Source organism: Pipra filicauda, unplaced genomic scaffold, assembly GCF_003945595.2.
Source record: "Pipra filicauda isolate LSUMZ 115617 unplaced genomic scaffold, ASM394559v2 scaffold714_size134307_pilon, whole genome shotgun sequence".
Taxonomy (NCBI): domain Eukaryota; kingdom Metazoa; phylum Chordata; class Aves; order Passeriformes; family Pipridae; genus Pipra; species Pipra filicauda.
In genome coordinates, this window is record NW_024104881.1 from 60,863 (window position 1) to 81,746 (window position 20,884).

General features: G+C 57.0%; 1 protein-coding gene across 6 annotated transcripts in view; it reads right to left on the reverse strand.

The window, feature by feature from the left end:
• MYRF (myelin regulatory factor) overlaps positions 1–20,884 on the reverse strand; it is a 50,495-nt gene that overhangs the window by 25,039 nt on the left and 4,572 nt on the right. For 5 of the 6 annotated variants that reach the window (XM_039389195.1, XM_039389197.1, XM_039389199.1 and 2 more), the window contains exons 2-3: positions 3,805–3,892; positions 2,655–2,975 (exon numbers count right to left, since the gene is read on the reverse strand). In XM_039389195.1, the coding sequence (XP_039245129.1) occupies positions 2,655–2,975; positions 3,805–3,892 (409 nt within the window). Of the gene's footprint in view, positions 1–2,654; positions 2,976–3,804; positions 3,893–15,346; positions 15,683–20,884 lie in introns of those variants that run through there. The other variant, XM_039389196.1, reaches the window with a different exon arrangement.

Below are 20,884 nucleotides of genomic sequence, written 5' to 3' on the forward strand. Positions count from 1 at the left end.
GGATCAAAGCACCCTCCAGGATCCCGCTGGGAATCCCGAATAACCCTGGGATTGCCATCACCGCCACTGCTCCCCCAGTGCTTCCCTGGATTTCGGGAACAGAGACCTTTTGTTGAGCTGACAATGAGAATTCCAGATAAAAGGAGTCAAATGGAAATTTATCCGCTTCCCAGGGAAAGGTGTGCTTCCCCATGGGAATGCCAGTGACCAGGTGGGGCGCATGGAGTGTTCTTCCCGTCCCTGGAAGTGTTCAAATCCAGGCTGGATTTGGAGCAACCCGAAAGGTTCCCAGCCCACGGCAGGGGTTGGAACTGGCTGGTGTTTAAGGTCCCTTCCCACCCAAACAATTCCATGATCCCATGAAATAGGGGGCTCAGGGGGACCTGGGAAGCCCACAGGGTGGATTTTGCTTCCTGGACCAGAGGAGCCCGAGACCCATGAATTGGATTCTTCACGGGAAGAATCCATGAAGCAGCGGCTGGAGAGGGATGAGGAAGGGTCATCCCAAAAAGGCCCCTCATCATACTTCCCTTGTCCTCCCACTTCCCTTGGAGCACCTTTCCATAGGTCCCTTCCTATGCCTGGCTGGAGTATTTTTTCCCAGCCCTTTTCAGGCTCTTTGCCACACTGGCTGTGAGTTCATCCCGTATTCCCTAAGGATTTATCAGGATTTGTGCCTCAGCAAGCCAAATTTTGGCCAATAACAAAAGGGAACAGCACAATTCAGGGAATCCTGGAGGCTGGAAAAGGTGAACTGCAGAATTCCCACAGGGAAGTCAGGATATTCCACAATTCTCCACTGGAAAAAGCCTCACAGAGCAGGGAAGAGTCATTGTGGAACGCTGCAGGAACGCTGCCATCCTGACCCAGCTCAGCTGCATCCAGAGGTTTTTCTTCTCTGACAGGAAGGTATGAGCCTCACTCATGACATTCTGGAGAATTCCAGGTGCATCCAGAAGAAAGGGACATGACAAGGCTTTTGGTTCCCCCTACGCTCCACATACCCCAAGGGAAAACTCCCTGGCCTGGGAGTAAAATAAAGGCGGAGCATTTTAGCTTTCTGGAAGGTCTTTCCAAGTTCATCCACAGGCTGAGTGTGCTGGAGGTTCCCAAATTTGGGAATCCCCAGGCTGTGCTTGCTGGCAACACTAGAGGGCACAAGGCAGAGGGAGAAGAGCCAGCCCTGGGGCCATCCCGGCCTCCCTGTCCCTCACATCCATTATTTCCAGGGGAGAAGGCTCAGGGACTGGCTGTTCGTGGCCACCACCACCTCAGGATCCAGGCTGCAGCTCCTCTGGGAGTGACTATTCCCTTCCTGCTCCTGGATACTCTGCTGCACACCTGGATTTCACCTGTCTGGCTTCAGATCATCTTCCACTCCCCTGTTCCTGGTGGGAGCAGGAAGAGACCAGGCACATCCTGCTCTCCCGGGGTCGTTCCCTTCCATCCCAGGGAGCAGGAACCACATCTTTTCTCCTCTTGGGAATAACCACCCAGTTGAATCCGCCAACAATCCTGAAACCTGCCCATCCTCTTCCTCTTCTCCAGGTCTGTATCCCGAGCTTGTTGAAAGACATCCAGCTCGGATCCATCTTTTGTATCTCTGGAATGGAGCATCTCCCACGTCAGGCCACCAGAAGAACGTGTCCCTGCCCAGTGTGGTGAGCTATCCACTGGGATAGTCATGGGAATATCCTGGAGGTTCCATTTCATCCCAGAGACCGAATTTTGTCCCGTTCAAGTTCACCCCGAGCCTCTTCCTCCTTAAAAAATCCTACAGCGTTCTCCTGCTTCCCACCTGGAGATGCCCACCACAGGCGTCCCAGTCTCCCACAGCTCTACGACAACACAGGGGATATTCCCAACAAGCTTTTGGGAAGCTCCAGGGCTTCCATTTATCCCAAACCACCTCTCCACCAGGCAAGAACTCGGCACGGAGCAACGTTGCCACCGGACACGGCCCCGTGGGCCCCTCCGGGTGCCGCCAGCCCGGGGCGGCAGCAATCCCGTATCCCAGCACACCAGCAATCCCGTATCCCAGCACACCAGCAATCCCGTATCCCAGCACACCAGCAATCCCGGATCCCAGCACGCCAGCAATCCCGGATCCCAGCACGCCAGCAATCCCGGATCCCAGCACGCCAGCAATCCCGGATCCCAGCACGCCAGCAATCCCGGATCCCAGCACGCCAGCAATCCCGTATCCCAAGCAATCCCAGCACGCCAGCAATCCCGGATCCCAGCACGCCATCAATCCCGGATCCCAGCATCCAGCAATCCCGGATCCCAGCACGCCAGCAATCCCATCAGCACCCCAGCACGCCATCATCCCAGCACGCCAGCAATATCCGGATGCCAGCAATCCCGGATCCCAGCACGCCATCCCCTCCTCCCAGCACGCCATCAATCCTGGATCCCAGCATGCCAGCAATCCCGGATCCCAGCATGCCAGCAATCCCGGATCCCAGCACGCCAGCAATCCCGGATCCCAGCACGCCAGCAATCCCAGATCCCAGCACGCCAGCAATCCCGGATCCCAACACGCCAGCAATCCCGGATCCCAACACGCCAGCAATCCCGGATCCCAGCACGCCATCAATCCCGGATCCCAGCACACCAGCAATCCCGGATCCCAGCACGCCATTCCCGCTTACCCAGGTGCGTAGGGAGCCTTGGGCTCCGTTTTGATGGGAGGGCCCCCGCTGCTCAGGCAGTGCCCGCCCAGGAAGCCCTTGGGCACCCCCAGCCCGTTGTTGTTGTTGCAGTTGAGGTGGGCTCCGTAGGCGGATCCGCAGGGATTGGCCAGCAGAGCACCATGCCGGAGCGGGAGCTGGCTGCTGCCGGGGGGAAGGTGCAGGGGAGCGCCGGGAGAGGGATTGGGAGCGCTGCTGATGGAGCTGGAGGGAGTGATGCTGGCGGAGCTGGAGGGCTGGGAGTGCACGTAGCCGGATGGAGCGGGAATGTCAGGGAAGCAGCTGAGGGAGAGAACGGGAAAACCTCAGCCAAGGACACTTCGTGCCCATCCCTCCCCTCCCAAAATGTGGGATCAGAGTCGTTCAGGAGCTCTGGGATACCTGGGAAACAGCGAAATAACCAGCACTGTGATGGCACCAGGAGCGAACAGGGGCGGGTCAGTGGGACTGAAGGAAGAGGCCAAAATCCACCTGGGAAGCTTTAGAATTCCCAGGACGCCAGCACCAAGGAATGTGAAGCCAGTGGGATCTGCCCACCATGCTGCAGCTTTCAGGGAAGCTGTGCCAAAAATCCCACGCCCACCCTGCTCACAGGTGCTCTCCAGGCCTGCTCCCCTCTCCTTCCCAGAGCTGGGATACACAGGGAGACCCTTCCCTTCTCCACACTCGTGTTGTGCCGGGGTTGCAATCGGAGCTCCCAGGGCCTGTTTTCCCATTTTTAAGGAAAAGTCTTTATGGTTCCCTCAGGAGATGAAAGAGAGGGAACAACAGAGACTGGGAAAACTCAAAGGTAAAAAACCAGGACGAGGCAGGAAAAAGAGCTGGGAATGGCAATGGAGCCAAGAACGATCCAGGAGAACTTGGGGTGGGGCTGCACAGTGATTCCTACGTGATTCCTCAAACTTCTGGGCTGGAAATTGCTCCACAGGTTTCCCAGAGAAGCTGTGGATGCCCCAGCCCTGGCAGTCGGACGGGGCTTGGAGCAACCTGGGCTAGTGGGAGGTGTCCCTGAGCTTTAAGGCCCTTTCCTGCCCAAATCATTCCAGGATTTTCTCTCCATAGAAAACCCCAGGGAACACCATTCCCGCTGGGGAGCAAGGGAAGCACTCACATCTCCGGGGAGTCCTCCTTGCTGATGTATTCCTCCAGGATGCTGGTGTCGATGTTGGATGGCTCCAGAGCTCCATTAATGTCGTGGCCTGCCAGGGAAGAGGAGGTGCAAGAATGAGCTGGAGAAGGACATGGAAAGGCTTTGGAAACACCACCGGACCCTTGCAGAGCCAAGGAACTGATCTGAGAATCGTGGAATCATGGAATGGGGTGGGTGGGAAGGAGCTGAAAGCCTCGTTTGACCCCCCTGCCCCGGGCAGGGATGATCTGGATCAGCAGATCCTTGAGGGCTATCTGTCCGTGCCCATCCCGGGAGATGGGATACGTGGGACAGGCCAGGCTGGTGACACAGACACATGGTGGGACTCCATGAGCCTCGTGGACCCCTTCCTGCTCGGGTCATCCTCTGATTCCCTGGGACTCTGCCTCAGCTCTGCAGAACACGCTGGAATTTCTCCGCCACAGCTCTGGAGCGGCTCCTGACCTTCCTCCCGCTCCTCCCCTCCTCCAGGGGTGGATTTCCCTCTCCTTTCTCCGGAGGGCTCCTGCTCCCCTCCCTGCCCTGTTCTGGGGAAGCTGGGCAGGGTTTTGTTGACAGCAAGCCCTTCCTTTATCTGTCTCTCCCGAGTGGGAGTCCGGAGCCCACCGGGGCCGGAGCCAGCCCGCGGTGCCAAAGCACTGCCAAGGAACCGGGAAAGAAGGTCCAGCTCCCTCCAGGGCAGATAAGGAAGTCAGTGAAAGACCATCCTAGAAGGCCCCACGCGAAAACCCCACATCCAGCCCTGTCCCAAGAGACCCCCTGGCTCGGGGGAAAGGTCACAGCTGATCCCAAACCCCCATCCCACCCCCATCCAATCGCAGCTCTCCCTCCGCAAATCCCTTTCATACCAAGACAAGCAAATCGGCAGGAATAAATCCAGCCAGGAATTCTGCCAAGCGGACAGGGTGTGGAGAGGGATCTCTGCCTTACAAACCTTGGCTAGAGGGGAAAAAAACCCTGGATAACCGCTGTTTTTCAGGACACCTCCATGGCAGAGCCCGGGGATTTGGGGGACAGGGTGGAGATGCTCTTCCATGTGAACAAGGGGATCCATCTGGAGCAGGGAATGTGATGCTGCTTCCAGGTGGGCATTGAGGTGAGGATGGAGCAGGCAGAGCCTCTGGGATTCCCAGCTATGCCAGCACCTCCAACATGGAATTGCAGACCCCAGGTGTGTCCCTCCTCCCCTGAAGTTTCTGGGATGTGGAAGCACCACCCTGCTGTCCTTGGAGTTATGGGAGCTCACCAGCGGCCATCCCTGTGTCCCCCACTCATCCCAGAGGATCTGCCACACCCTGTTCCCAACACCCCACCAGGATGGATCTACCTCTTCAAGCTCCCACTGGGATCCCATAACATTCCTGAAACCCTCCTGCCAGGGATGAGCACTCCAGGAGGGTGGGAACCAGGACGTGTCCAGAAAGGGTGGGAAGTCCTCCACAGACAGCGGGATACTGGGCTTCCCAACTTTCTGAAGGTGGGGAGGCACTGGAATGGGTTTCCCAGGGAAGCCGTGGCTGCCCCATCCCTGGAGGTGTTCCAGGCCAGGTTGGAGGGGGCTTGGAGCAACCTGAGCTAGTGGAAGGTGTCCCCACCTGTGGAATGACAGCTTTAAGGTCCCTTCCAAGTGAAACCATTCCAGGATTCCTTCGCTTCCTTAAAGTCACCTTGAGGAGCCCCGAGGAGGGTGAGATAAGCCCAGTGACGTGAGAGGTGTGTCAGGGGTGGAGCCGGGACGTGGCTTCCCACCAAAAGCCAAGGACCTTCCTCTGCTTGGGAACGCTGGGATTTGCACCAAAAAACCGGGATATGGAGCGGGTGTCGCTGGCAAAGCTGCCCAAGGAATGTCCCAGCGGCCGGAGCCTCCGCACGGCACGGCCGGGCTCTTACCAAAAGCCAGCTTAGGTGATTAATTCAAATACTTCTCCGTGGAGTCACGAGCTCCCAACGACATTCCCTCCCCCTCCCCAGCGGGGATTAGGAGGAAGCCACCCAGGAGGGAAGCTCAGCGCTCGGCCCAGGACAGGCTCCCGCTCTTATCCCACGTGGAGGAGCCCAGGGACACTCTGAGCTCGTCCATCCCAAACCCGTTCCCAGCATTATCACCCCACTCCCCCACCACATCGTTGCTCCCACTGCTCTGCTTTCCAAACCTTTCCTTGGAAAAGAGCCGAGGTGATCCCAAAAAAAAGCCTGAAGAACAAGAAGTTAAACCCCGAGCACCCTCCTCGTGAGCGGGTGAGGCCCCCGGACGTGTGAGAATGTCAGGAATCCCAATGTTTGGACTGGTTTTCTCTGCCTTCCCCAAACCTCCAAACGCGCTCCACATCCCAACGGAGGTGCTTCCCGCTCCTCCCCGTCCCTGCTCCCGCCGCCTTGTCCCTCCTGGGGACATCCAGCTCCGTGACTGGCTCCTTATCCCATTTTTAGGTGCTCCTAGAGGCGAGCACAGGGCTTGGAAAGAGTTAAGGGAGCCTCCGTGAATCCTCCTATTTACAGCTCCGAGAGGTTTAACCCAGAATTTTCCTGGAGTGATAGGCCGAGAAGTTTATGGAATTTCTATTTATAACAGCTCCTCTCCCCCCTCCTCCCCAGTTCTTGCTCTGTTGCCTGTCTTCAAATCACCCCTAATCCTGCCTGGGTCACCTGGGGGTGGGAGGGAGGGAGGGAGCTGGAGCACTTCATGCCGGGATCCGCTAACACGATCCAGATGTGGGAACCTGGAGATGACGCCGAGGTCAATGGCTCCAGAGGGGCTGGGGAACATCAAGGATGGGGGGACACCGGTGGGGAGGAGGAGAGGCTGTGCCAAGCCCAGAGTGGAGCCACGTACCAGAGGGTGGATTTTCCCCTTGGATTTCAGGGGAAACTGAGGCACGGGACACTCTGGGAAGCAATAAAATATCCAGCGGGTACAGGCTGGAACAGGAGACCCCAGGAGCTGGTTCCGTGGAGCATTCCCTCTCCAGAGTACAGTGGGATAGGTGGATGAGCGGAACACACCACAAGGCCCACTGGGAATTCCCTGGGACGGCACAGCATCCCTGTGTCCCGGCACGAGGGGTTGGTTGTGCAACCTCGGCCCGGGCTGCCGCATCGGCACATTCCCGGGGCCCCCGCACCCCCTTCTGCTCCTTCCCATGTTTATCCTTCGGCCCGGGGGGATTGGCTGCCGGCCTGGATGCGAGCAGGAGGAATCCGGGCCACGGCGACCTATCCAAACACCGCCTAAGCCCGGGGAGCCGCGGGGCCAGCGCTCCGCTTCGGAGCTCCTTCCCTACCCACGGGAGCCGAGCCTGGAGAGCGGCCGCTCCAGCCGGGAACAGCATCCAGCCGGGAACAGCATCCAGCCGGGAACAGCATCCAGCTGCGAACAGCATCCAGCTGGGAACAGCATCCAGCTGCGAACAGCATCCCTCCCCGAGAGAGCTGGCAGGGGCAGGGACACGCCGCTTCCAGCAGGGACAGCGGGACCACGTCCCGGCTGCCCCACGTTCCCAAGCCCGGGCTGCCCGCAGGGGTGGAACATCCCGACCCCGCAGCCCCTGCCTCCCGCTGGATGCCAGCCTGGAATTCCTCCTTTATTAACGCTCTTTATTACCTGACTGGAACGATAACCAGCCCCCGAATGGGATCCTGTAACCGGAGCGGGACACGGAGCCGGCGGCTCCCCCTGAGACCACCCTGGAGAGAAGTCCCGGCTGTCCCAGGCACTTCCAGGGGCTCCCGGGCCCCTTCCCTGAACCACAGCCCCTCCTCACCCCACTACTGGCATCCTTCCTCCCACCCAGGAATGTCTGTTGGGATCTGCAAGGGCTGGAGCAGGGAAAACTGTGTGGGATCTTCTGGGATCGTCACTTGATCTCGTTCCTAAATCCCATCCACTGGATTAGGACACTCTTCCTTACACATCCCAACACAGCCTGTGCCCTTCAGCCACCACCTGTGTCCCATCCTGGGGACATTCCCTTGCCAGCACATTCCCAAGGGCAGCCCTGCCCTTCCAAAGCAACGGGGCAGCTCATCCATCCCCGTTCATGGCGGAGCAGAAACCCCAAAGTCCAAATTCCCCACCAAAACCACAGGTGAGGATGAGCTCTGGGAGCTTGGTGAGCTCCCAGCCAACATCCCTGCTCCCAGCTCTAATCCCACTGCAGTCCTAGAGGAACTATCCCGTGCCAGGCAGGGCAGGATGCAGGGATAGGGATAGAGGACAGGTGGGATTTGAGCCAACCCCCCAGATTTAGGGAGTAAAGAGCATTACATGGTGTCCAGGAAGACCCTGGAGCAACAACCTGGATAACAGAGGCAAAACACTCAGAATAATGAACCATCCTGGTGGGAGGAACAATCAAACCAGACCTGCCCATGGCCCTGGATGATCCTTTCTGACCCAAACCATTCCAGGACTCCATAATTCCCAGCCCAGTGTCCAGAGGCAGCACCACCCACAGCATCTCCCCATCCCGTGGAAAGCTCCCTCTGCTCTCACAGGATCCCAGTTCCTCAGCTTACATCCACAGATTAGATCTGACAAAAGCACCTTTGGATAACCTGGGAAAAACACCACACTCAGGGAGAAGGAGATCATCCCCTCTCTCCATCCCCATCTCCCAAGAGGCCAAGGAGTGTGGGAGAGACATCCCAGGGCAGGAGAGGCGTGAGGAGCCAGGGGAAGTCATCCTGCTGTGCCACGGCAACGTTTCTCAGGAAGCTGCGCGGGAAAAGGAGGCAGCTCCATCCTACTTCCCAACTCCCCCGAGCGCTAAAAGCACCTCCACAGCCCTCCTGGAATTTCCCCATCTCCACGTCCCCGTTACCCCTCCCGGCTCCCTTTCTCCTCCCGGCTCCCCACCCGTGTGCCGGCCTTTCCCCCGCCCTTGCCAGCTGTGAACCTTGGCATGGCTGGAGCCATTGTCCCTGGCCGAGGGGAGGAGGGGAAGGTGTGAGGGGCACACAGAGCCCGTTTGTCCCTGTCCCCGCGGCCGTCAATGCCGCGCTTGTCCATTCATGGCCTGGGCCGGCCGGAACAGCGGCTCCATTTGGGAGGCTCCAAGGTGCCTGCCCAGGGGGGCACATTGCCCCGTTTGTTTGGAGACAACGCCTTTCTCTCCCTCTCTGGGATGAGGGTGTGGGAGGGGGGACAACGGCACCGGAGAAGGACACTTGGGGCGGCCGCTCCCGCCACACGAGGCCGGCTCCTCACCCTCGGGGTGAGGGATGGGGAAAGGAGGGACACGGAGGATGAGGAAAGGCTTTTTAGGGTCCCTCCTGCTGGGGGGGCTCAACTGACCTTGCTGGACCCGCACTTTGGGGGATAGGGATGACCTTTTCCCACAGGATAACACGGCACGGACGAGCTCCCGGTCACCGGGGTGGTGGGGAAGGTCCATGTCCGCATCTCCATAAACCTCCCTCGGTGGGAATCATTCCCAGAGCAGATAAAGAATTAATGGTATTAGTAATATTAATTATCAGCTACGTACCAGCACAAAGGAGAGAGTTGGTCCAGCTCCCAGAGCTTTTCCATGCTCAGCAGAGACGGAATAAAGACTCGGGGAAGCACAAGGGCAAGGACAAAGCTGATGGCAGAGGCCTGAGCCATGGTCCTGCTGCTCTGCTGCTTCCAAGGAGCAAACCTTGCTGCTGGAACTGAGGCTCTGGGAAGGCTCTCAGGGAATTCAGAGATCCAGGAGCTGCTCCAGAGAGCACTTTGAGCCCAATTCCGAGACATACACAGGGAACTCGGGATAACTCGGGATTTGGAGCAGTGCTGCCTCTCCTGGAAACGCCCCTCCAGGACAAAACAATCCTTAGGGAGATTAATAACCCAACAGCCCCGGGATACAGGCCCAGAGGCAGCCGAGCATCGCCGGGAACGCCACGTCCAGAGCAGGCACCTCATCCCTCCCTTCCAGCCGGGAGGCTCCAAGGCCTGTCCAGGCTGGACACACTCCAGGAGACACCGGGAGTGAAAAGTGGAGTGATTTATCAAGGTGGGACTTTTCCCAGGGCTTGGGAAGGGCCATCCCTACTTTTTGTGCTACCAACACAGATCTTTCCCAAGCGGGAGCATCGGGTTTTCCCACCCAGCTGGAGCGTTTGCTTTGGAATTGTCTCCCAGGAAACTCACAGAGGGCATCAAAAGCTTCCTCATCCACATGGCACGAAGTTCCCAAAGCCACTTTTCCCAGGTTCTAAGGGCAGGAGAGCGGGACCCAGGGAAGTGGCACAGGGATACAGGCCTGTCATTCCTAACTCCGTGATCCCACGGCAGGGGGGCTGGAACAGCGTGGTTTTTAAGGTCCCTTCCAACCCAAACCACACCGGGATTCCAGGATTTCCTTTCCTAAGGAGGGAACTCAACACATCATCAACGTCTCTCTCCAGCTCTGCATCCATGAGCTGATGTGTCCTGCTTGGGAATTCTTCCCTCCTTGTGCTCCCAAGACTGGGATGGACGGAAGGACACAGTGCCCACAATTCCTGATTTCATCCACCTTAAGACAATACCAACATTTTATCCCAAATCCCACAGACCATGGAATTTTCCTTGGGGTGTTCCCAGCAATCCCTGAGTTTCTCACTGTAGAACACATCCTTCAGAGAGCTGAAACTCGAATTCACCTCCCAAGGAAGGGGCCACACAATCCCATTCCCAGCCTTTAATCCCTTGTCCTAGTCCCCAAGAAGCTTTTCCCTGTGAGGGTGGTGAGCCACAGGATAGCTGTGGATCCCCCATCCCTGGAAGTGTTCCAGGCCAGGCTGGACAAAGGCTTGGAGCAACCTGGGATAGTGGAAGCTGTCAGGGTTGGAACTGGATGGGCTTTAAGGTCCCTTCCAGGCCAAACCATTCCGGGATTCTACACAATTAAAATCACTATTTAAACCCCCAAATTCCCAAGGGATCACTGCCATGCCAGCTATTCCCACATCCAATTCCACATGGAGCTGAGGTTCCTTTTTTACAGAAACCCCCTTGTTTGCATTTTTCTGACTAATTCTGAGCCGTCCTGGAACACACTTCCTGCACCAGGGGTTTAGCAAACAATTCCCAGACAATACAACCCAGATACCAAACGTGCTCCTTGGATCCCGGCCACGCTGAGCACTCCCTGGGTGTTCCCGGGCTCCCTGTGCTGCCTGCAGAGCTCCAGATCCCGAGGGAAGGCACCTGAAGGACATGGCAAGGGGAGGAGAGGCCGGGGAGTTTGCCTGGGGAGGTGGGATGGAGCAGGAATGAGGAGGGATGGAGCAGGAATGAGGAGGGATGGAGCAGGAATGAGGAGGGATGGAGCAGGAATGAGGAGGGATGGAGCAGGAATGAGCAGGGATGGAGCAGGAATGAGGAGGGATGGAGCAGGAATGAGGAGGGATGGAGCAGGAATGAGGAGGGATGGAGCAGGAATGAGGCGTCTCCAAGTGAAACACCAGGAGTCAAACAAGGGGGAGATGGGATCGAGTGGAAGGTGCCCATGGAATGATGGCTTTAAGGTCCCTTCCAATCCAAACCACTCCAGGATTCCACCTGCTGCTTGAGACGGGATATCGGGAAGAAACTCTTCCCTGTGAGGGGGCGAGGCCCTGGAATGGATTTCCCAGGAAAGCTGTGGCCGCCCCATCCCTGGAAGTGTCCAAGGGCAGGTTGGAGCAACCTGGACTAGAGGAATGTGTCCCTGCTCAATGGCACAAGGATTTTCCCCAGGAAAGACCTATCAGGAAAGGCACCTGTGCCAAAAACATTGCAGGGGGACCTTCTCCCTCTGCACAAATCCCTGCAGGAGGGTGGAGCCAGGTGGGGACTGGGCTCTGCTCCCAGGAACAAGGGACAGGACAAGGGGAAATGACCTCAAGTTGTGCCAGGAGAGCTTCAGGATGGATTTCCAGGAAAATGCCTTCGTGGAAAGGCTGTCAAGCACCGGAACAGGCTCCAGTGGAGGAATTTAATTTCTGGAGGAATTCAAAAGCCGGGTGGATGTAGCACTTGGGGACATGACTTGGGGTGGCCTTGATGATCCTGGAGGATTTTCCACCTTAAATGGTTGGATATCCCACATAAATTGATCTCAGGGATCATCCCTGAGCTGTTGCATCCTCCTGGATGGACCAGAGCCACACTACCTGTGTTTAAGAGCCAAGGAGCGGGAAAGATCCCTACCTTGACATTCCACAAGCCCTTCCCGTTGGACCACATGGAATTTGCCCAGGAACACCAGCACAACTTCCAGCACCCAAATTCCTCATTCTGGGCTGTGGAACCTGTCCCAGGTCTGCAGGTCCCCACAGGGCTGTTCCCGGTGCCCCTTCGGTCCCTCCACCCCTTGGGATGAGGTTTGGAACAGCATTTGTCACCCTTCTCTCTTCAGAGAACTCCAGGATGATTCGGGTGGGAAGGGACCCTAAGGATCTTCCCATTCCCACCCCCTGGACACCTTCCACCAGCCCAGGTTGCTCCAAGCCCCATCCAACCTGGACTTCACATCCACCTCTCCATCCCAACACCCCTTCCTGCAAGCTGCATTAAGACAGGAGGGAGGAGACACGGACAGGACTCCCTCCCCTTCCCAGAACTCCCCAGATTTTGGGATCTCACCAGGGAAAAGCCCTTTTCTGTCCACAGGAGGAGCACTGATTGTATTATCAGCACGCGGTTTAACGGTCCCTGTTCCAAGTTTTCCTTTACTTAAGCAGGTGTTTCATTCCCAATAAAATCCAGGCACCCTTTTTAGTGCTCCCAGGAATCAATGCCCATAAACCATCGCTTGGAACAACACGGGAGATAAGCCAAGATCCAGCAGGTTGATAAGTTGTTTGCTTTCCCATTTATGTGGATCCCGAGCAGCAATCGGAACTCGGGATTAAAAGCCATAAATGATGCGGATGCCCCATCCCTGAAGTGTCCAAGGCCAGGCTGGACAGGGCTTGGAGCAACCTGGGCTAGTGGAAAGTGTCCCTGCCCATGGATATGGTTGATCTTCATTGATCCCTCCCATCCCAAACCATTCCATGATTCTATGACTTAGATCTCCAGTTCTTTTAGAACCACCACCCGAGTCTGCCACAAACCCCATCCCATGTCCATCCCTGTCTCCTCCCCACCAAACTGTTTTCCTCTCCTTGGATGAGGAAACCACATCAATTTGCCACTCCAAGACAATACACGGCAAAACGGGGGTGACACCACAGACTCCGGGGAAAAACCACGGAAAACAAAACCACCTCCAGCAAAAATTCCTTTAAAAACCGTTTTTCTACACTCCAGGCTGGATCCCAGCACACCAAGGTTGCTTAAAACTCCAGCTTTGGCCTTTCCACCCCAAAACCCGGCAAAATCCTCCAGTGTCCGCTCTCATCCCACAGCAATTCCAGCCTCTCCGCTCGCAGCCAGGCCCGGCCTCTCTTCCCACGTTTCCCTCTCCCTGTTTTTGAGTGACTCCATCAAAACAGCCAAAGTCCAGCGAGATAAGGGGTGGACCCTGAGGGTCACGTTACATTTTCCCTCGGGAAGGAAGCCTTTCATTCCAACATGCCTTGAATGCGCTCCAGGTGCCGCTGGAAGCCGGTGGGAAGTGCGGGATCCCGGGCTGGACGCACCATCCGCTGCCACTGGATCAGGGAGAAGATGCCCATGGCAGGGGGTTGGAACTGGGTGATCTCTAAGGTCCCTTCCAACCCAAAGCAACCCAAGATTCCATGTCTGTCCTTGCTGTGCAGGGAAAATGGTGCCAGCAGGAGAAGGAAGCTCTGGGGGATAAGCAAGGGCACGGATATCATGGAATTAAAGAGCCAAGTGTGGTGTCCAATCGTAGATCCTGGAATAGTTTGTGTTGGAAGGGACCCTAAAGCTCATCCGGTTCCAAGGGCAGGGTTTGGGTAGTCCAGGTTGCTCCAAGTCCCGTCCAAGTTGGCCAGGAACAATTCCAGGGATCAATCCACCCTCTACTTCTAAGAGCGCCCCTTTTCCCGAAGCAGGACCCTCCCTCGGGCTCTGACGCCCTGTCTCATCCCTCCCTGTCCATCCCTAGTCCCAGAATCCACCAGGAAAGCCCCACGGGGAGGGTTCTCTCTCCCAAATGATGCCGGTGCACGGGACGAGAACCTGGGAAACACCAGCTCGGGCCCAAAATCCAGGAGGCTGTTCCTGGTTGTGTCTCCAGCTGCTCCCTGTCCTCTGGCACCGCACAGGCTGGTTAATGATTCCTCAGGCACACTCGGTGTCCCGGGATTCTTATCGGAGAGAGCAAAGTCCAACCGGCACCACGAGTGGGAAGAGGGACGGGGGTTACCCGGCAAAGCCGGGCCAGAGCAACGCCATCCCCGGGCAGGGAAATCCTCAGGAAGGATGTCCGGCCATGGGCCGGGAAGCATCGATGGCCCAGAACAGCTCCCAGCTCCAGATGGTGGAATTCCATAACGGTTTGCCTTGGGAGGGACCTTAAAGCTCATCCAGTTCCACCAGGGAACCTTCCACCAGCCCAGGTTGCTCCAGCCTGGCCTTGGACACTTCCAGGAATGGAGCAGCCACAGTTTCCCTGGGAAACCTGTGCCAGCACCTCCACTACCAGACCACTCCGGTCTTTTCCCACCAGGAGGAGTCCAGGAGGCCCCAAACCAGGAGAAAGCAGAGCAGGATTCCATCTCTCCTTCCAAATAACCATGTCCAGGAGCCATTTCATTCCAGGTTTCTGGCAGCTGGGATGATTCTGGCCCTGGAAAAGCCCTCACTGATAAGAGTGAGGGAGCGGAGGGAATTCCTGCCTGTCCTCCCAGTATCTTCCTTGACCGGCATCCCTTTCCCATATCCCTGCACCCCTATCCTTACGCAACCCCATCCCAGGCACGGATCTCTGAGTTCCCAACACGCCCTTTTCCATCAGCCTGGTCACACCTCCAGCACAACTCCCTCTAATCCACCTCTTCCTGAACCTTCTCCCGCTCCGTGTCCAGGCATCGCTCCCGGGACACGGGCAAAGTACCTCCTCACGGAGGAGCTGACGCCGCTCCTCCCGAATCCCAACCCACCCTTATCTTTAGGGATCCACCCTGCCATGCACGCTGGCCTTGCTCCATCCCGATGCCTCCTGCCCTTTCCCCTGGATAAAGACATTCTGGGGTCCAGGATAAAGGAGCTTTAGGGAAACTGGAAGGGGAAGCACCAGCACGACCATCACTGGCTCTCCATCAGCCTTTCCCGAGGATGAGCCCTTTGGCCGACGGCTCTGGGAATCTCCTGCTGGGATGGATGTGGCAGCTTCCCCACAATGTCCAGGAAGGCCACCTGGCTCTGGTGATGGGCTCAAGGGAATGTTTGAGGCTCTTCCCTGCTCTGCTCAGGCCTCGGGATGGAGCTGGAATCACCGACATCCTCATGTCACCTGCTGGGTGGGCAGGGAAGCTCAGAATAGTGGGAAAAGAGAGGAGAACGGGGGAACAATCCCACTGGGAAGAGAGATGGAGAGGCAGAAGGAAAAGCACGGAGAGGCCGGGAATTCTGCGCCGTTACCTGCTCGGATCCAGCGCATCCTGAGCATGGTGAGAGCGGCTCAAGCTCCGGCCGTATCCCCGCTCTCCCGCTCCGGCATCATTCCCTGAACTCGGCTCCTCCAGCTCCCGGCGCTGCTGCTGCTGCCTGCTGGTTTTTCTATTCCCTCCGGGAAGAGTGGGAGGGCCGGGAGGCTCCGCGTTGGGATTTGGGGATTACCCGGAGGGAGGGTCATGTGTTTGTGCTGTACCAGGTTCCCCGGGCCCATTCCAGCACGGGCTGACTCCCGGCTCCCAAAGAACTCCAGGCAAAGCCTCTTACCCCTCCCAGGCCCCGCAGTGACTGTCACCTGCGCTCCCCAGCCGCTCCTCCCGCGCCCCCCCGGCAGGGATCACCGCGGGATTGCAGCTGGGACACGGATCTGGGGGGAAGGGACAGGCAGCCGCTGGGAAGAGCAGGCAGGAAGCCCCCAAAAGCCGGTTTTCTTAAGGAATTCCAAGGAAAGGCAGGCTCTCATCTGCTGCACTTCCACTTCTACATCAAGCCCAAGAAGCCAAAAACACGGGACACCCGGATAACCCCACACCTTCTGCTCCAGATCCCATCTTCTCCTGCCCTTTCTGCTCCCAGGTTTCCATTTCCCTGCACCCCGAAGCATCAGGAAGACTCCGGAGCAGCCCCTGGATTCTGCAGGAAGCTCATGGCCTTACACCAGTAGGAGTTTGATCAGTGAACTCCTTCTCTGCTCACTCCCACCATCCCCAAATCCTCCCTTACAGGTGCAATCCCAGGTGTCCTGGGATCACCTCGTTCCCTTGGCTCCATCATTTTGTGTTCCTTCGCCCAAGGAAAACAGGGAAACGGTCCAGACCTCTTCCTACAGGGAAACATTCCCTACTCACAGACACAAATCCATAATAAAAATCACCAAGAGAGGGACCAACACCAGGAATATGGGAACAGGTTGTCCAGAGAAGTTCTGGATGACAGAGGGTGGGTTTAGATGGGATAATGGGAAGGAATTCTTCCCTGTGAGAGCAGTGAGGCCTTGGAACAGATTTCCCAGAGAAGTTGTGGCTGCCCCATCCCTGGAAGTGTCCAAGGCCACATTGGATGGGGGTTGGAGCAGCCTGGGACAGTGGAAGGGGCTTGGAAGTGGATGATCCTTAAGGTCCCTCCCAAGGCAAAGCATTCCAGGATTCCATGAACACACATATCCACACATTCCCATGGGCAAAACCATCCGCTCCTGGTCGCTCCCAGCTTGGAGAGCCCTGTGCACCCACAAACCCCTGCATGGACACAGCCAACATTCCCAGTGCTCCAGGAAAACCCGCAGAGCCGCTTTATCCCCCAGCACACGGATAACCCCCATGGAAATTCCACCACTCTTGTCATTCCCAAGCTCCACCTCACCCCCAAATCCACGGCACTCCCGGCGCTCGCCCCCTTTTCCCCGCTCCTCTCCCTAATTCCCGCTTCCCAGCCCCCCTCGGGCCCTGCTCGGCACATCTTTCCCGACGTGCATTCCTGGCCGACTCTTATCTCATAAATTAGCCGGGAGAGGGATCCCAAATAGCTGAGCCGTGGCGTCAGCGCTTCCCTGCGCGGGGCGGGCGGGAGGCAGGGAAAGGTTGGGAGCAGGACGCCAGCCAAGGGTCAGGAGCTCGCAACTCCCTCCTTTGCCTTTGAAACCCAAGGCAAACGCTCCGTAAACACTCCCAAAACCAGGGAAACTCATTTCCCTCCGCTGCCAGAACCCCCCCCAGCATCCCACGCTGGCTGCATCCCAGGGTTTTGTCCAGCTCTCCCTCGGGATGGTCCCGGGAGCCACCGAACACGGACCGGCTGCGCTCGCACAAACCATGGAATTCGGGAGGATTCCCGGGTGGGAAAAGATGATCCTCGAGGATCATCAGAACCCAACTCCTGGCACTGCACAGGACAATCCCAAAAATTCCATGGCCCCGAGAGCACCAGGACAACAAGGAGCAGCCAGGATTGCATTCCCAGCATCTTCATCCCAGGACAGCAAGAAGTTATTCCCGATCCACCTCTTCCTTCAGAGACTTTTCCCGAATCCCTTCCCAAACATCAGAGCAAACCCTGGGATGTTTCCCATCGTTTTTCTGCTTCTCCATCCTCACAGGCCTCACATCCCACCCTCAAAGTGTGGACAACCACATTCCATGGAAATAGGGCTATTCAGGGAAAAGAGGATAGCCAGGGAAATAAGGAAATCAAAAACCAAGGGCACTCAGGAAAACAAGGATATCCAGGAAAAACAAGGATATCTGGGAAAATAAGGACATCTGGGAAAATAAGGATACCCAGGGATACAAGGATATCCAGGCAATTAAGGATAACCAGAGAAATAAGGATATCCAGAGAAACAGGGGTATCCAGGAAAATAAGGATAGCTGGGAAAATAAGGATACCAAGAAAACAAGAATATCCAGGAAGACAAGGATATCCCAGAAATAAGGTTATCCAGGGAAACAAAGATACCCAGGGAAATAAAGATATCCAGAAAAACAAGGATATCCAGGAAAACAAGGACAGCCTGGAAATAAGGATACCCAGGGAAACGAGCACATCCTGGAAATAAGGTTATCCAGGGAAACAGAGACACCCAAGGAAACAAGAATACCCAGGAAAACAAGGATATGGGGGAAAACTTTCTCCTCTTCCCTTCTCCCCTTTACCCTGTGCTGTAACAGATGCTCTGGAATAACAGCAGGACAGGGATGGAGCTGCCCAAACTCCATGGGATATTCGGAATATTCGGCTCAGAGGGGTTTTCAAAGGGATTTTATGCAAGGAAGTAAATGGCTGAGGGTAAGAAATATCCTTCAGGGTATTTCCCTGCTCCTTGATTTTTACAGGGACGGTTTTAATTCAAATGAAAGAGAGAAGGAAAGAAGAAGAAAGAGATAAAAAGAGGTGAAAATAAAGGAGGAAAAGGGGGAAAAGGGAGAAAAGTGGAGAGGAAAGAGGTAAAGAGGAGAAAGCAGGAATAAAGGGTGAAAGGAAAAGGGAAAAAAGGAGGGAAAAGAAGAAAGGGGGGAAAGGGATAAAAGGGGAAAGAGAGGGAGAAAGGAGGGAGAGGGGAGAGGAAGGAGGGAGAGGGGAGAGAAAGGAGGGAAAGGGGAGAGAAAGGAGGGAAAGGGGAGAGAAAGGAGGGAAAGGGGAGAGAAAGGAGGGAAAGGGGAGAGAAAGGAGGGAAAGGGGAGAGAAAGGAGGGAAAGGAAGGAAAAGGGGGAAAAAGGAGGGGAAAGGGAGAGAAAAGATGGAAAGGGAGAGAAAGGAGGAAAAAGGGGAGAGAACGGGGGAACGGGAGGCGAAAAGGGAGAGAAAGGAGGGAAAAGGGGAGAGAGGGGAGAGAAAGGAGGGAAAGGGGAGAGAAAGGAGGGAAAGGGGAGAGAAAGGAGGGAAAGGGGAGAGAAAGGAGGGAAAGGGGAGAGAAATAGGGGAGGGAAAGGGGAGAGAAATAGGGGAGGGAAAGGAAGGAAAAGGGGGAAAAAGGAGGGGAAAGGGAGAGAAAAGATGGAAAGGGAGAGAAAGGAGGAAAAAGGGGGAAGTGGTGAAAAGGGAGAAAGGGGGAAAAGGGGGAGAAAGGGGGGAAAAAGGAACAAAGAATCCTGGGATGGCTGAGGTTGTCAGGAACCTCTTGGAATCACTTTGCTGGAGCAGGATCATCCCCAGCACCCAGAAAGAACAAGAATCCAGGAAAAACAAGGAATCTTCCAGCCTATAAAGGATGCTCTGGGGCAGAAGGAGAAATTCCAGTCGAAGGGGTGGAGAGTTGGTCCCTAAATAACGTTGGGATGCTGAGCCAGGGCTGTGCAGGGCTCCGGAGTGGGAAGTGGGAGGGTAGGGTTTGGGAGCTTGGCCCCAGTGAGACCCTAAATCCAAAGGAAACCCTGGAAGGCTGCAGGGAACACGGGCTGGGAGTGCCCGATAAGAGCCCCCGGTGGGGAGGCTTCCCATCCTCCCTAATCCTGGGGCTCCTGGGAATCCAGGCCCAGGGCTGGAACAAACAGGGGGGGCTTTTTCCTTTGAAGAAGAGGAATTGTGTTCCTGAGGGATCACACGGATTCCAGGAGAGAGGGAAGGGAGGAGGAAGGAGTTGGAGACTCCGTTCACCCCCAAAGCACCTTCTGTTCCTGGTGCCTTCCCTTTCCACCCTGGGATGAATCCAAAGAATCCACTGCTGTCCCACTTCAGCTGCCCTGGGTGACACTGATCCCTCTGCTCCAGAGGGGATCCCAGCTCTGAAGCTGCCCCTGTTCTCCACGGATCAGGAGCCAGCCCAGTGAATCCCTGGAAAACAGGACCTGTTGGAGCCTCACCAGGATTCCCGATATTCCCTCGCCCAGCACATCCATGTGCCAGGGGCTCATCCCAAGGGACACAGCCCGTGGCAGCCCAAACCTCCGCCCGGCAAAGGAGCCGGCCGAGAACAAGGAAGGGAAACAAAGACAACGAGGGAGGAAGGGAAGGAACGACCCAGGCAACAAGGAAGAGCGGAGCGTGCCAGCAAATCCAGAGCAGGGAAGGGAACACGGAGCCCGGGGAGCAAAACCAGTGGAACTGGGGGGTCCCAACGCACTCCCAGTTCACCCCGACAGCCCCTCGGCTTCCAGGAGCATCCATGTCTCATCCCGGCTCCAAGAGAGGCCAAATCCCCTTCCCAAGCACTTTTCCACCTGTGGTTTGCCCTGATGGGAAGGAGAGGGATCCACGGCCATGGGGTGTCCAAAGGGATCCAGGCTCTGGCTGGGCTGGGATCCACAGCTGGACACACATCTGGGATCCTCGGGACACTGTCAGGAGCCTGTGCCTGCTCCAGGGACGGGCAGGGATATGCCAAGGTCCCTGTGGGGTGCTGGTGGGAACCTAAGGCACGGCACAACACAATTCCCAGCCCTTGGAATGCCAGGCTATCCAGCTCAGCACCCACTGGAGGATGCCCAGCTGCACCTGGATTGTGCCCAGGGACAGGGATCTGGCACCAGTCTGGCACCAGACAAGGCTCTGAGGGCAGGTTTTCCCCATGGACACAGGCTGGGAGAGAACCCAGGAAGGGAAGAACCCAGGGAGCCTGGAGAAGGCTCCCTGGAGAAGGGAAGAACCCAGGGAGCCTAAAGGGGCTCCAGGACAGACAGAGAGGGACTTTGGAGAAGGGTCTGGAGTGACAGGACAAGGGGGAACGGCTTCCCACTGACACGGGCTGGGTTTAGACGGGACACCGGGAAAAAATTCCTCACGGCGAGGGCGGCGAGGCGCTGGGATGGATTTCCCAGGGAAGCCGCGGCTGCCCCATCCCTGGAAGCGTCCCAGGAGCGACCCGGGCCGGCGGGAGGCGCCGGGGCAGGACCCGGCTGAGCTCGGAGCTCCCTTCCCACCCCAACCATCGCCTTGGCCGGGGGCGCTCCGGGAGCGGGCGGCGATGCCCGGAGCCCCCGGGATGCGATGCCCGGCTCCCCCGGGCTCCCCCGGGCTGCGATGCCCGGCTCCCCCGGGCTCCCCCGGGCTGCGATGCCCGGTTCCCCCGGG